Below are 17,075 nucleotides of genomic sequence, written 5' to 3' on the forward strand. Positions count from 1 at the left end.
AATCAAAATATTTCAGAAAGCAAATATTAGACAATTTTTATTCCGTCAGACATATGGGACAACCGAAATAGAAAAATGGGAAGTAAATATCTTCACTAATGAATAAGAAAAAGGAAATTATGCAATTAGAAGGCAAAATAATCCCTTAGTTAAAAATTCTCCTAACTGACATTGTAAACACTTGTTACCAAGGACAAAATGACTTAATCTTCTAGGAGTAACTGCAGTTTCAAATATAAACAAGGTTGTTACAGGTCCCAGGAGGCATTTTGCAATTCAGGATGCAGCTATTACAGTAGTGGGACAAATTTCTCCCCTGCACAGCCCAACTAAAGTCAATAAAGTTATAGTCCAAAAAAACTGGACCCAAGTCTTTGAAATTAATCGTTTGCCTCTTAGAAAAAAACACTATTGGAAAAAAAATATCTAAACCATGCTGCCTCATTTTTATTTTCTTTTAAATGATTTGCAGGTCATACTGAAGCAGTTAAAGAGGTTGCCATGCCATGCTCTTCAGCACTGCCCTTCAGCTGAGACACTGCAATCACACATTTTCCATTTCAGCATGCAGCCATCCTGTACAGCAGAGCACCTGTTTCATTATGAAAGAATGAAACAAATTTTGAAACTGGTGAAAAAAAGCAGTTTATCACATTTTCACTTTAAGAAATTTTATTTTATAATTAATTTTAAAATTGTAGTATTAGAGAATGAAAGACAATCTCAACTTTTTATTAAATTTTAGTATACGGAACCCTCATGTCAGAGTTCTCAGTTTGTGACTTCATAGAAAGAATTACATTGTTAGCGTCATTATCACAGAAACTTACAGCTGAACAATGAAAACGAAGAAAATGAAAACACTTTGCTAATGTACGGTTTCTAACGCTGGGTCTGGCACTGAATCACCTTCCATGTCCACAGCTTGCCTGTTTCTGCCAACAAAAACATTTGCAAGAATGCATGCATTTTGATCAAGACTGCTATTTTTACACCAGAGGATGTATTTCTAATTTTTTTAAAAAAAGGTACTGTTATCACCAGAGCAACAAGCACCACCTATACAGAACTCTCTCAAACACTCCAGGTGTTATTAAGCTCATCATTCCCTGCTTGGAACAAATGTGAATAATGCAGTGGAGTAATTGCAGAAGGTGTGTCATCAGCAGACGCTAGATGTTGCTACCAGAGGACCACTGGAAGAGACCCCAGCATTCCTACCTCGCTTGGATGTTAGTGACAAAGGAAAATAGTTGCATAAAAGCAGCGGTGATTTAAGTCTTGCCCCAGCTGCAATCTATATATTTACTGGTCACAACAGTAAGTGTTCTGTGGTTTGGTACCTTATTATTTTATTATGAGTTTATCATCTGGGGCATGCAAAAATGATGGTGATGGTAAAGTAATAACATTTCACCGTAAGAACAAATAAACTTAATTTTCTGATAGAAATAATGAATGGAAAGCTTTGGATACATCTCTGACTACGGGTCTAGATAAGCATGTAGAGTTTATGCCTCTTTCTGACTTTAACTACAATCTTCAACCCAGAGCCTTGTCAGGCTAAATACAATCTTCACATTTCCAGTGAGCTAAGACAATTGTGGTTCAATGGAGAGGAGCATATGAAAAATTTACAACAGAAAGAATCTGTGGCAAGAAGCATCTGAAAGAAAAATCAATTCATTGATTCTTTTTTAATTCTGGTTCTTCAGTATAACTTGTAAAGGCAGAAATCAACACTATAAGCAGAGACACATTTAAAGAGCACAGCTATTCTCATGTGTGCACATACCGTTAATGACTGTAGCAAGTAAAAGAGAAATATTTTCCAAGTTTTCCACAATTGTCACACAGAATTCCTTAGGGAAAAAACACATCATTGTACTTGGCCTAATTTAGCTCATTTGGAGCTCAGTTTCTTCATGTTCATAATAATAATTAAAAAATCAGTTTAGGATCGTACAAACCTAATTTCCACACCATCAAATGAAGGAGGACAAAATTTAAACGCTTTCTGTATTCAGCAGTAATTTAATCAGTAACTGAATGGCATTTCTGATTATTCTTATTGATTATCAATTTTGTGTTTCTTGTTGGAAAGAGAACATAAGCAATAGGAAAGCCAGAACAAGACATGGAAATCCTGCATCCCTTAAGCCTTAATAATAATTATTGGAGAAATATATTATTTGCTGTCTAACATCCACCGAGATAATTTAATTCCAATTTACTGAATTTCAAATACTAATCACCGAAGTTCCTATCTTGAAATCAATCTTGGTAAAAGGACTCTCACCAGGCAGCTCTTAACTAAAGAGTATACATAGAAGAAACTATGTTTACAGACTTTGAAATAAAGAGAGAGGTCTTCAGCTAACAGGAATTTCGTGTGTGTACATGTGTTATGAAAACAAAAGAGGCAAAAGAGGAAAACCACATTCAATCAACCAAGAAAAACCAAATCCAGTCTCTAAAAGACAGACTACAGGTCAAGCCTTGTGCATTGAATCACAGTTGAATGGAGATACTCGCTCACACAGTCATCATTCTGATGGACCAAATTATGTTCTAAGGTACATGCCAACTCATTTCGATATCTAGGAAATGACACAAGCATTCAAAGGCATGCTAGTCATATATTTTGAAATACTCCGGTTCAGAGTATTTGAATTGTCAGTTATTCACACTGAATTTCCATGATTCACTTACTCACCAATAAGAAGTACAACAGAAAGGAACTCAAAACAGTACTTCATATCTCTACACAAAAACATTTATTTATTCCAAAGGTGAAACATGGGCACGCACTGATACATGTATCAAGCAATCATAAACCCCTACCTTCTGATTACAGACTGAACTGTTAAAGTAACTGAACAGCAAAAAAATCCTAATTTTTAATCATTTGCTTTACAAAAAGAGGATGAAAACACTAGTATCTTCAATGGAAGGTACCTGCACATAGAGCTTGAAAGGGTATTGATGCAATATGGTTGCTTTTAAAGTACTTGAACAGGATTCATCACATGCTGCAGAAATTCACCGTAATATATTTAAGGAATTAGGCAAACAGTTTCTAAACGGTTAGTGATAATCCCTCAGAAATCAAGGATGATTGGTGTGGTTCTAAAAGACTGCAGAATGGAAAATACAGTGCTCAAGCTTAAAAGTAGTATTTCAAAAAGAAAAGGCCACTTGGCCTTTTCTTAGTCACACAGAAAAAAACAGTGGAACAAATTAGTAAAGAGTAAACCTGGAAGTACTGAGAAGTATGGTTGCAATTAAAAAACAAAGCCTGTAAGTATTACTGGTTTGCCAAAGCGAAATTACAGGAAATCAATCGATTTTCCAACTTAAAGGTACGCCTGAGCTGATGTCTCAAATCAAAGCAGTATGTTCCAATACTCGAACCCAGTTAAATCTTTTAACACTGTCTTCAATTAGAGTTTCATAAGCTTGGAGAAAATGTGGCACACATTAAATTATTAAAGATGAGTATACCACTGCTAGGAAAATACCTTATGCCCTAAAAATCATACTCGCATAGTCTTCAAAATTTTTTTGCCAAATTGGTAGAACACAGGGAGCGTGTGTCAGGGCCCTGAGCGTACCACCGGGCTTGGCAAGCTCTTCCCCCCCACCTAGGGTTTCACTTGCCTCTGTTGAAGGTCAGCTCTGACGTGGTGTTGCTGCCCCATGGGGGTCCCCTTTTTTCCCCCACGGCTTGGGGGCTGCATTTGCACTCCGGCCCTTTCCTCGGTTCCTTCCCAACCTATGCGGCGGCGATGCTGTGCCTGGTCCTGACTCGACTTCCCAGCTTGACCTCAGACCTGCCCCATCACCGCGGACCTGTCCGGCAGCCACTGGGCACTTGGCTGACCACGGCCGCTGTCCCCAGACCCGTTCTTCTTGCTTGGAAGCGGTGGGACTGCGAACCTTGTCATTAAGGACGCCGTCCCTGCTCCGTTCCCCTGCGGAGCAGCCCACTCCTGCTATTCCCTGACAGCAGGTCCTGCAGGCAATCTGTGCTGTATGACGTTTTCAGTACGACCTCGGAAGCTGGCACAGAAAGCGCCGTTTATGGAAGAAAGAGATCTTATTTCATTTATGAAATAGATTAATTTCTATTTATGAATAGATGAAACCTTTGGGGAGAAGGTGGCGTCATCCAGCAAAAGTACAGAGGTTTCAAGCACGACATCTTTGTAAATGCAAGCTGTTAACGAGGACTCTAAATAGATGAGACTCTGTGTAACGATACACTGTAATTTTAATATATGCACATTAAAAAAAAATTAGCATTTTATATTCCTTGCCGTGTAGGTTAGACCGTTAGTGTTTTGCGTTAAGACTTTTTCCAAAGGCTATTGCGAAACATAAAGAGAAACGTCTGCTAGAAAATGATTGTATACTTGCTAAGGAAAGCTAAACTAAAGGGAGGTTATTTTATGAGGGAAATCCAACCTGGTAGTTTGGGAGGTATCACTTTCCTGAACACTTCAAAAATAAAGAAATAATAACAAAAGCTCTCTTTTTTCAGGGCTAACTGGCAAAGTGTATAATCCCGTTCAAGTCACCTAACAGTCCCAGTAATTGTTTAAGATGGTTCTGAAGAACAAAGACTTTCAAACATACCCAACTGGAGAACATCTGCCCATACCTCATTTGGGGGGCTATAATCTGTTAGAAGGCATCACAAAACAGCAACGACCAACTAAAAAAACACAACAGCCCCCACGATCTTACCAATAAAGTCTCTTAAAGATACTAGCCAAAGAATAAAGTGAATCCGTATCTCTTTTAGAGAAAACGAGTATTTTGCTATCAATAAATAAGATTTAGATAATACTTATGTGTACACCTCTTATCTACCATTGGAGATTTTAAAGCAGAGGTTTGATACATAGCCAAGAAGGATAACCAAAGCCATTAACTGAAGATTCTAATGGTAATGATGTTACCTATAACTATTAATGTTTTGACTTTTTACTCTGATAGCAATGTAAAAGAACATTTAAGGCATTTACATTTTCCACAGATATGTGCCCATAAAATCCATGGACACTTGTGGATAAAGAATCAAAAAATGGGTCAAATAACCTCAGTAGTACAAGTGAATGCAATTTCAATGAAGCAAAACAGAGATTTAATTTCATTATTAAACAATGAGTTTGTTCCATGCATTGCAAGAGATTTTGAACTCACCTGATTGCCAACTAAAAGAAGATGTTCTCCCAGCAGAAAGTCCTTTAGCATATCTTCCATTACCATCATGTGCTACAGAAACAAAAACAGAATTTTCACCCCTGTTTTTATACACTCAGTTTTATGCACTCACTAATAACAGTAGTACAATGTGAACTTTACTTTCAGGATTTCGGGCCAAAATTTTTTGAACTTTTTACTTACAGCTATTTATTTCATAGCAAGAGTCTCTCAGCCAATAATAGCAGAAGCAATCTATCCATTGACTAAAACAATGAAACAAAAATACTAACTCTCCTTATGTATTTCCTCTGCTACAACTGATTCTGGGTGTCTGATTTCCCTAAATATATTTAATTCTCCGTAATCACTCCTAATGCATTTCCTTTTAGCCTAGTTGAATGCTTGTCACTCAGAGTGTAATAACTTTCATTAATATGCGTATGACAATTTTCCAGCAATTGTACTGGGAGGAAGCAAAATGTATCCTGGTAGAACTTTACAGAAACCAAACGGAGGGAATAAAAGGCAGCTGACATGAATAAGTAAATTATACACATTTCTTTTATTAAACAGCGGGTCTAGCTTAATGACAAACACACTTTTCTAATCAAACTTGTTTTTCAAGGAAAATAAAGATAGGAAAATGCTAGCTCAAGTCTAAAAGTGTTTATTATGTGTCTTACAACTTCTAAATTAGACTGCCTAATTGAAGCCAAAGTGCTTTTACATATATTTGTGTATTTTACATATATCCAACACCATAAAAAGTAACACATACTGTACATCATTTACCCTTGTCTTACTCCTCACAAATAATTTGTTTAAAAGGATCAAAAGGATTTAAGGATAATGTGGCAATGCAGACTACTCGCAATAAAGCTGTGTATATTTCTCCACTGTATCTAGTAGAAATAGGTCATCTGTAAGTAGGTCAGACAACCTACTTAGAGAAATGAATGCTTGCCTTTAGATAAACATATATTTCTTTTTCACATTATCATCTCATCTCTAGTACTTGATTTAAAAAAGAAAATTAAAAAAATCAGTAGCTTGCCTGTAATTTCTGAGCATGGAAATGCTCAGTTTCTAACTGTGTGAAAGATGTTTTAGGCTTCCAAATCTCTCCAGAACAAAGGCTGGGGGTGGGGGAAGAAACTCTTGTAAACACAGCTTAACACCACAAAATCCTAACCAGGCATGTCAAAAGACTACTGAATACTCAATACAGAATTTAAGGAGAGGAAAATTTCTATATTTTCTGGCATGCACATACACTGGAAATTTATAACTGATGAGAATAACTTTGACCAGATACAGCATAAATTCTAGGAAGTCAGTTTTACCACACAAACTCATTACATTTTTTTATTTTATTGCTAAGGCATGAATGCTTTCTTCTGAACACTTCTTTTTTTTATCCTAAATTGCACAAATATGTGTACGTTCTAGTTCCCCTGCAGAACAGCTTTCCCACAAGAGATACCATGTATCGATACTACTTTTTTTTTTCACCAGGACCTAAATTAGCATTGTATTAGGATGCATGCAGACATTTCAGTTTAGTTATTTACACAAGGGACTTGTAAGTAGACACATCAATATTGTGTCAAATTTATCAATCCAAGTTCCCCACAGCCTGGCCTGAAAGTGGCATTTGGCATATCACCTAAAAAAAATTTCCATCCCTGTGCCACTTGTGGACCAACAGCAATGTTCCACGGCAATGCCAAATTCCACTGGAACATGAAATGTTTCAAGCCCAAATACACAGAGAGAAAAAACCATGTGTTTCATTACACTGTGCGGCACTGCAAAGGGCTGAAGATTCTTTTTTCCCCTCTGTTTCAGTTTATTTCTATAATTTTTAGATAACGGAGAGGAAGTATTGCACTAGACTCATAAATCAAATTTGTTCTCCAGCAGGTCTTGCTAAACGATCATTACAGCACTTGAATGACTGAACTACAAACTAGTAATACAGAAAATGACAGTAGAATTAATTGAGAAATGGGAACAGCTATCCTGACTGCTATTTGGTTGTTGTTTCCTTCAGCATTCAGAGTGCATAGCTACCAGGGACAGATACAGAGCAGTTCATTCTCTGCAGCATTTTTAAAAGACATTGCCCAAAAAAAACAGATGCATAATATCAGAACACAGGTTGCATACAGTTTTCTGAAGCTACGAGCAAGAAGGTGGAAAAAGCAATGCAGATATAAGTCCTAGCAAGACTCAGGATTTCATTTCCAACAGACCCAAATTAAGTACTTTACCAAAATGGCAACACAGAACAAAATCTCACATGAAATGTTAGTGGGGAAGATGAAGAAGACTGTCATCTGTTCCCCTTGCACAGCCTGTCATCACCTTCAGTAGGTGATACCCATGTAGCATAGTCTTTCTGTGGAGAAATGGCAAGCGAGGGAGGAGAAAATAATAGGAAAGGAAAAGTAAGCAAACCCACATCAGGCCCCTAAAAGAAAAATATTTCACAATATCACACTACCAGTGCGGCATTTCAGAGGCAAAATATTCTAAAGGTAACTCAGAGGGTAATTCTCTTGCTAAGGATACCCTCGTCTGACAGTTTTGAGGCTTGCACACCAGGTGGAGAAGAAAGCTGCAGTACACCTACCTACCTCTACAAAAGGGGTGGGGGGAAACAAAACCCAAAAAAACTAGTCACCAATCCCTTCCCTTTTATTGTGTTCACTAATCACTCCCTTTTATTGTGTTCACTAATTACTCTTACTCTTCACTACTATGAATTAACACTAATAACACTAATGACTAATTAATAAGCTAAACTAATTAAATAATTAATAGCCAATTAACTAATAACTCATTAACTAATTACTCTTTGCCATGTTTTTCAAACATGCAGTGTTAGTTCTAATAAAAGGCAGGTACAACTTCATGCAGACAGTCTCAGGATGGAGTTGATAATCCAGCCCTAAAAGTGGATCAGTCCAGCAGCAGTGAGAAGAAAAATAATAATAAAAAAATAATAAAATCCCTCAACACAACATCTGATCAAATCATTCTAAATTAAATTCAGTTTCAGTTGCTGTTACTTCATATTTTATGAATGTTCAACAGAATTGTTACAATCTCTTCACAAAGCAATGGTGAAGACACATCTGAAATGAGCATCAGATCCTAAAGAAACTACTTCAGAAATTAAAATTCAGTATAGTACATTATTTAATATATATACGCATGGACATTAGCAAACATTCAACAAACTTTTTGTACCTCAGAAGCCAGAGGTTTGTACTTACTTGTGCATTGTCATAAAACAAAACATCAGGCACTTTCATTTTCTCAGTTGAATTATAAATTGGCATCGTCACAGACCCTATCTTCAGAATCCCATTGTTTATTTCACCTAGACAGTTTTCAGGAAACAAGCAAATACATTACTTACAGCATCCTTTGAGCAGACATGCAATCAATTCCCAACACTTGCAAGTGACAATTTACAAATTTTAACAAGGCTGTGGCTTGCAGTCAATTATTTCTATCTAAAAGAAAGAGAATGCTTGAAAGAGTATCCGTTAACGAGAGGTTGCATTATCATGAATTTGAATTCTCTTTAAAATTGCAAAGATGTCTATTACAATAAAGGATGAATAGGTGATCTGATGGGAGAAGTACCACAAGAAACTAGAAGTTGGGACCGCTGCCTTGGTTTAATTTCATACTCTCATTTTATTACCGGAATATCACTAATATCGTTAGGCTACATTTCCTGAACCCATGAGTTTTCTCACTCTCATTCTCCCTATTCTCTCTCCCTGTACCACTGGGGTGTGTTGGGGAGTGAGCGAGCAGCTGTGTGGGTGCTCGGCTGAGAGCCAGCGCCAACCCCCAACAGTAGAGAGTCACTGTTGATTCTCCCTTTCAGCATTGCATTTTTTCTCAAATGGGTTAATTCCAGAACGTGGACATGTTTAACATTTTGGTGAAAACTGGCTAAATTTACACTCATTGAAATAACCTTCAATGAGAGCTCTGAGAGAAAAAGTATATTAGAAAAAATTTCTTAGTTCAAAAGAACCATAAACTCTGTCCTTAGGAAAATAACAACTAGGTGTAAACAATAATATCGTGCAATAAAAGAGTAATAATTTTTTGCCACTAATTTCTTAATCTGGTATGGTGTAAAAATGAAAATAGCCTGATTTCTAGACAGATGTTTTTAGTTGTTCACTTATTACTTTATATGGTTTTATCTTTATCGCATGAAACAGAGAAACATAAAGAAAATTCCAGGGATGTGTCCAGATTAAAAAACCAGAATGGTAAGCAGGTAGCATCACACAACTGGCAAGAGTTCTAATTATTTTATATATACAAAAAATGCAAATACAGCTATAATAATACATGGACGGCTGCATACATATGTGTGTGTATAGGTGTACACACCTACATATGGCTGGACATACAGTTATTATACTGTATATAATAGATCCATTAATATATCTGTATTTACATACATATTTTATATACACACACACATAATAAAATCTATAAAACCAGAATCCCTATTAATTAAAACCAAAGATGTGTTTACTACTGCGAAGATGTAACAGTAAAAACAGAGACATAAAATACATCACAAAACTGAGAAGAAACACACAGAAGAATGACAGCAGAGATAACACTGGCAAAGTAAAGGAGAAGTTTAGTGAATGGAAAACCGCAAATTGCTCGAAGTATGCTGCTTGACAGAAGCTATGAAAAGATATACAGCTAGCATGAAGACCGGGGTCATGCAGAAGTGAGAAAAATGGCAGAAGCAGAAATATATGCGTAGCACTGAAGGTTCCTGCAAATGAGTACAAGTTGGATGAGGTAAAGAAACAAAGACCTGCTTGATAAAGGCAGCATGTAACAACCACAGCAATTTAAAGAGAACAAAAAGAAGGGAAACTAACAAAGAAGTGTGTGCCAGAATGAAAGCAAAACATAACCCAAGACTTTTACCAGAGCCTCAATGGGAAAAAGGTTGATTTTAACAGCAGAGAAAAAGAAGTGATGGTACAAAACAAAGCAGAGAAATATTAAGATCAAACCAAGGCTGTAACTGTACAGAACAGTAGTTATCAGTGATGGGGGGGGGGAGGCCAATAAAGGGGAAAAAAAAAAAAAAAAAAAAAGGCAGTCCAAGAAAGCCTGAGGCCATCCATTTTATAGACTGGGAAACACTTGAACATGATGGAGAACAAAATTGCATGAGCTGGGAATACAGCAGACAATACAAAAGTATCAACATGCCGAGAGCAGCAATGCATTCTGATAGAACAAAGTCAAAGGGGTATAACTGGAAAAAACTACATTTAATTTTGAGGATACACCTTTATATGCTCAACCGCCTGAGAAACATTCATGAAGAGCAGGACAAAAGATGGCAGAAGCTTACATGTGTAATCCTTTTCCTCTAGCTTCTTCACGTCATCTGGACTTGTCTCAATACCAGAATCCTGCAGATTTTTATGTAAAGCTGATCTGGCAAGGTTTGGTAAAAACCTAAATTAAGAAAAATAATGAGGAGGTTGTATTTAAGAAATTTTTTTTAAAAAAAATTCAGTATTTTCTGTAATCTAAAAATCAGTATGAAGCTTTACTTGGTCCCCAAACCCTGAATGTCTATTCCTTTCACACTCAAGTGGTCTTCAACATTTCACTTATCCTAAGGAGCAAAACTAAGCTGCTTCCATAGACAATGAACTACATTTGTGGCTGCGTGCTCATTTTAAAAGGCTGTGGTGTTATCGAATATTGCAATAGGGTTGTAATGTAGGATGGATTAGGACTGGAAGTATGTAATGTCCTCATTCCACTGCCAGTAAGAACTACAATAGAAACAATGTTTTTTCGGAAATACCTTTTCTCTTGACTCAGTTCACTCGGATCCCAGGTTCCAAGGAGAAGGAGTGAGCTCTGAGGTGTCTATAACTAGGGCCTTTCAGCCTTCCAAACCTTTTGGTAATTAAAATCTGCTTTCTTTGGTGCGGGGGGAAGGGGAGAGGGGGAACCAAAAACCAAACACCGAAAAAACTCAGCCAAAAAACCTAGATGTTCATAACTTTTCTAGATACAGATTTTAGAACAGAAATCAAGCTCCCCCCCCAAACATCGTCATACTATACATTAATATAACTCCACTTTGAGTGTTTTGAGACAGTGAAGTAATGCTGATAATGGTGACCTAATTTATATAATGTAATGAAATATCTTCATAAAGATGAGAAACGAGTATAAAGTCATTTCTACTTACGCCCTAGGTTTAAGAATACCACAGAAATACTTCCAAAGGAATGACAGGCTTTAAGGAGCAAGACAGCAATTGTATTATCTACTAAAATGCATTAAAAGCTATCTTGCATGTTAGCAACTGACTAAGCAGCTCTTGAATTTCCACCCAAACTGGCATTTCTACCTGGAAAGGCAGGCTTTATTAACAGCATAGTAAAGACTTTCATCTGGATGTTGTGACAGTCGACGACAAATTCGCAATAGTTGTCGAGTAGATAAAGATGAAGCCAGTGATTGTGCCTGTTAAAAAATACAAGGCAGTTTAATTATTTGATATCTGGAACTGAATCTCAGGGATTAAACTGAACAAGTCAGGAGAAAAAAGTAAGCCAAAAGGAATTATTTCAACTTTTCACCTAATTCATAGGTGCTTTCTGTCTCCTACAGCAGCTTGTGCTTTTTAATCTGCAAGTCTGTAATTCTGTATTTGTTATGGTAATTCACTGCCATGGAACTCATGAAGTCATCAAAAGATTAGCCTTACGATTTCACTTGATAAGCAACAGGAAGAAAAATGTGCTGATAACCGTACTTTATTCACTATATAAAACCTAACACTAAACAATATTAAGAATAACAAGGAGGTTAGCCACTGTAAAGGGATCAAAGTCCTAAACACTTGTCTGCTCTTCACAAACTGAATATAAAGCTCCACATGTAACGCTCTGGCAAAAGGGTCCGGCAGGATTCTTGGATGTATAAACAAGACAACATTGGGCAGCAGTAAGGAGATTGTATCACCTCTGCACACGCCTTCTGGGCGGGCCGTTACTGGAACACTGTGTCCTTTTCTGTTGTCCACATGTTAAAATAAATGCTAAAAACTGGACATGATTCAGCAAAGAGTTACAAAAAATGATTCAACGCCTGGGAAGGCAGACTTCAAACAAATACAGCAAAATTTAAAAAACAAACAAACAAACAAAACCCAAAACAAGTGACCATGTATTTAAAGAGAGATATAAAGACTGAGAAAGAAATCATTCTCTAATTACATCTACCGGATGAAGGTATCTAATACAAATAGGTTCCTTATTTTAGCAGGAAACACACAACAATGAGCGTGATCTGATAAGTCACGCCATGCTTTGCCTGGGTCAACTGAAATATTTTAATTAGGTAATTTCAAAATGTTTTGGTTTGCTTCCTATGAATGATTTCTAACTGCATTACATTTATCTTAATATATTATGCTGTTTCAATTCGGAAAAAATCCTGCAATTTGCCATCCTGGGAAAAAAATAGAGAAAAGCAACACTTCATGAATTTTAGAGCCTTTTTTCCCCCCTGAATAATTTTTAAGCATGAGAAACAACTTAATGCCAGTTCTTTCCTCTGGAAAACTGCAGTTTTGACAAACAGGCAATAATATTAAAAAAAAAAAAAATTCCATGAAATTGTACAGAACTTTTCTCAAATGCTGAGAAAGCAAAAGATAATGCTTTTCAGCACAGCTCTGAGCAATGAGCAAGAATGATTTAGATTGGGCTAAACGCAAAGATTAGTACTCCTGCTCCTCCTGCTTTCATTGACAAAGATTGTGAAGCATCTTGTGAACCATCACAGTTTACCACCCAGCATTATGGACACCGTGATGTAAATGATGGCATCTGAAGTGTTATTTCAAGACCTACTCAGCCATGTGTGAAGCATGGACAAGGCAGAGGGGCGAGTGCTGTATCCTTGTTATCCATGCTCACTAGCCAGAACCCTCGCTGCCTTTGGAGATTATATTCTCTTTCCGAAAGTATCTTCAACAGCTGAAAGGCTCCCAAGTAGAGTAAGTTTTGGCAGGTAAGCAATCCTCCAAAGTCACAACCTATAGGACTGCACTGATGGAGAACAGCAGCTGGGCACAGTAACTGTGGCAGTGTATTTCATGTATCACGCCACCTTGATAAGACCAATCTCTAAGGACATGGGTGTTTTAACATCTAAATAATATATGGCATCAGATCCTGCACTGAAATAAATAAGCATAGAGGACAGGACCACAGAGGAAAAGCTGTATTACATCTGAGTATTTACAACTGGCAGTTAAAGTTTTGGGAACAAAATTTCCTCTTTTCTCTTACCTGTTGGGTTTTTTTTAATATTTTATATTGAACAACTGTAAACTTAAAATTGGGTTAGTGACAGCCGTAATATATACCTATGAGGCATCTAATTCAACAGGATCTTCATTGTGGCCTCTAGATTCTATTGTAAATCAAGTAAACAATTACAACGAGGCAGACAACGCCCACAGGCTGAATAGTCTACAGGTATTCTTCTATTGTTAACAAAATCACTTTAAACAATGGTTAATATTTCAGGATAATCTCTGGCAGAGGCTTGCTTACTTAGGCAACTCTATAAATAGCCTGACATACCCAAGGCACACATTTCAGCTCTTCGCACAGGTGTGCTATTCCCAACATGTCTCATGTCACTGCTGATCTACAAGAATCCTCCCTGGATCCATACTGTGACTCACTTCTCGTCCAACATCCTACACTTCATTTAGATAGTTCACAACGCTATAGACATCCACATATTTGGAAAGGGGTTTTGTAATTCTCTGTTCAGGCATGGTATGACTCCGAGTATGTCAAAACCAATCCATTTATATATTAGGTGTAGAAAGGTAAATAGATAATAATAACAAAACTGTCCCAAAGGTGTACCTAAAAGACAACCTTTTCAGTTACTTTTTTTAAGCTCAGAAGAGCATAATCGCCTCTCTCAGCTTCTTAAGTACTAATACTGTAAAAACTATTACCCATGTTAAAATCATAAAAACTCAGGAGAACGGATGACATTTACATACCAGTTAAACTGCTGGATTCCACTCAAAATGTTTCACATTTTAGTTACATTAAAAACATCCAGTGCTTTAGTTGCCATAGCAATAATTTCTTTTTCTTTTCACCATGATTCGACTGCATCTTTTTAAAGAATTTTGTGGTTACTATGTCAGCAGAATTTATTTTTCTTGACAAGACTGCTTTAATAGAATAGCCTGCAGCAGCAGTGCAGCCAGGAGTTCTGGAGCTCTCCCTTTTCTGAGTCTTTGCTGTTGCCTGTTGGCATTTTGTAATGGCTAGGTAGTTCCCATTGCCCAAAAAGCCCCAAGAATTTCAGCTATCAAAGTTCCAATGACTAAAGCAAAGTCATCAAATATTAAACATACATGATTATGTCCATACCTATTCAAAACACACCTCAAGCATGTTTCACAGTGAGCCATGTATCTAAACCCACCAACAACATGTGTACGGTTCTGCCTGACTTCTCTGGGATTCAGGCAATTTCCTAAAAGCTTTACTTATGCAGATGATAAAAATGCAGCTCATAAATCAAAAAAGTTTACAGTGTGTGGTGCAGTAATTGCCAGCAATAATTTTCTGGGGCTGGTTTTCCAATCAGGCAGCCTTTGAAATAACACTATAGCTTAGCGTACTTCACCCAGCCTTTGTTAAAACAGTCAGAGTAGGAGGAAATAAATAAATAAATAAATAAATAAATAAATAAAAAAAATAAAAGGCTCACTGTGGCATCATTTGTCTCCCGAAGCTTGTGTGTTAATGACAATAACTGCTCCACAGCAACACTGGGTACATTTGGAATCTGCTTGAAAGAAAAACAGTATTAATCTTACTGCAAGATCAAGATATGCAAGTTCCATATACAGCTACACCCAGATGCAATGAGCATACAACACCTGCAGTTGCTTTATGTTAACCAAAAAGGAATACAGTTTTGACAAAGAGCATTTTTCTATTACAGCATCATTTTATATCATGATAAGAATGCTAATTTATATCAATACAAGATAAGCAGATACGCTGCTTTGATAAGCTTTGTAAATGAAGACTCATTTATGCTACACTGAAATAGCAAAATATTTTTTATGTAGTAAATAATCACGTTCAGTAAGCAATAGTCAATAAGTGCCTAAAATACTGAACATACTTACCATTTGTTTAATAACTTCTATTTCTTCGCTCTTGCTTAAAGAGCGAACATTATGAAAAAGAAACAATGTCAGAAACTCTGGACCCAGCCACTGTTGGGTACTACTTCCAATGACAGGGGGTTCTGCTAAGACCACTATTCTGAAAGAAGGATGGATAGGAAAGATAGACCTGCAAAAAAAGAGTTTAAGAATGCATTATCTGGCTTAAGCAGTGAAGATAAAATATAATTTTTACAATAGATAAAAAAAGAATTAAATTATTGTCCTGTATCATATCACAGTCTCTTCAGATCATTTGCAATGCAACTTTATTAAAAAAAAAAAAAAGACACGGACTGCATAATGTGACTTGCAGTTTTATAAATTTACAAACTTTTTATGCTCAGGAGAGTACCCAAGTCTCCTCTTCTCATCTGCAACAGGACCTGCATACCTCAAGATGAACAAATGCCAGCAACTAAACTACAGCCTACTGCTTTGTATGTCTGAAATGGACACGTCTCACTCATTTGATGGACTTTTACGAGTGCTTTACCTAAAGCAGGATGTCTCACAGGCAAATCAGGGAGAGAACAAGATTTACCAGAGCTGCAGTAATGAGTTAACTTATTTTACTCAATTAGACTGACAGAAAGGATGACACTGTAGAGATGGGCCTAGCTACCATGAAGAACTGGATTTAGTAACAGTTTAGGAACATTGCCCTTACTGATGCTCTTTGTGGCACCTGGAAAATCACCTAGACTCCTGGCATGGGATTAATATGCTTAACTTCATAATGTTCCTGAAAGTTGTACTTCAAAGACCAAACCAGTCACCTCACCCGTGACTCATTTTAGAGTCAGCATAGGGAGACAGGTCCCTCCGATGGCAGATCAAGACTTACAAGAACTTAAGAAAGGCCCTGCCGGGTCCTTCAGTCTAATCATCTCACTACATGATCTGTCTCTGATTACTACAGCTGCACATACTCCTTGGGGAAAGCACGTAAGCCTAGCCACTACCAGCAGTCTGTCCCCCTCGTACTCTCCCAGCACCCACAATCGTATCTTCAAGGACACTGGAGGGTAGATCTCTATTTGCTTTAATGTCTGTTTATCCACAAATTCACCTAATACCTTTCTGAACTTCTTCATCCTATCTGCCTTCACAACTTCCTGCGGCAACACACGCACTGTCCACGGTTGTAAAAGCTACTTTTATTATAATTATTTTTTAAATCTTTATGGAGCCGACCTGCTAGCTTCAGTCAGCGTCCCCTAGTTCACACAGCAGGATTTGGTGACTAACAGTCTCTTAGGCACCTGCCTGTTTGATTCTGCTGAAGATAATGGGCGCTTACTGTGATCAACACAAACTTAAATATGTAACTTTTAGATGCGTGTGTTAGGGCAGTAGAAGACTGCTGCCTTGGTTTTTGGTATCTTTGCCTTCTTCGCATCTTTTGTCTCCCTTATCTATGTAATATTATCACCTCTTTGGACTGGGAACTCATTGGTACTCATCAATCGGCACAATTGCGTGACATCTAGAAGCAGGAGAAATAATAGAGAGTAGCAAGTCAGATACAAACGCTAGTCAAATT

At 37.1% G+C, this 17,075-nt stretch overlaps 1 protein-coding gene across 1 annotated transcript in view; it reads right to left on the reverse strand.

Moving 5' to 3' along the window:
- VWA8 (von Willebrand factor A domain containing 8) overlaps positions 1 to 17,075 on the reverse strand; it is a 189,371-nt gene that overhangs the window by 104,678 nt on the left and 67,618 nt on the right. The window contains exons 15-20 of the mRNA XM_049815763.1: positions 15,491 to 15,659; positions 15,064 to 15,141; positions 11,657 to 11,772; positions 10,637 to 10,743; positions 8,493 to 8,599; positions 5,209 to 5,280 (exon numbers count right to left, since the gene is read on the reverse strand). Coding sequence (XP_049671720.1) covers positions 5,209 to 5,280; positions 8,493 to 8,599; positions 10,637 to 10,743; positions 11,657 to 11,772; positions 15,064 to 15,141; positions 15,491 to 15,659 — 649 coding nt within the window. The remainder of the gene's footprint in view (positions 1 to 5,208; positions 5,281 to 8,492; positions 8,600 to 10,636; positions 10,744 to 11,656; positions 11,773 to 15,063; positions 15,142 to 15,490; positions 15,660 to 17,075) is intronic.

This window comes from Accipiter gentilis, chromosome 13 (genome assembly GCF_929443795.1).
Source record: "Accipiter gentilis chromosome 13, bAccGen1.1, whole genome shotgun sequence".
In the NCBI taxonomy this organism is placed as follows: Eukaryota; Metazoa; Chordata; class Aves; order Accipitriformes; family Accipitridae; genus Astur; species Astur gentilis.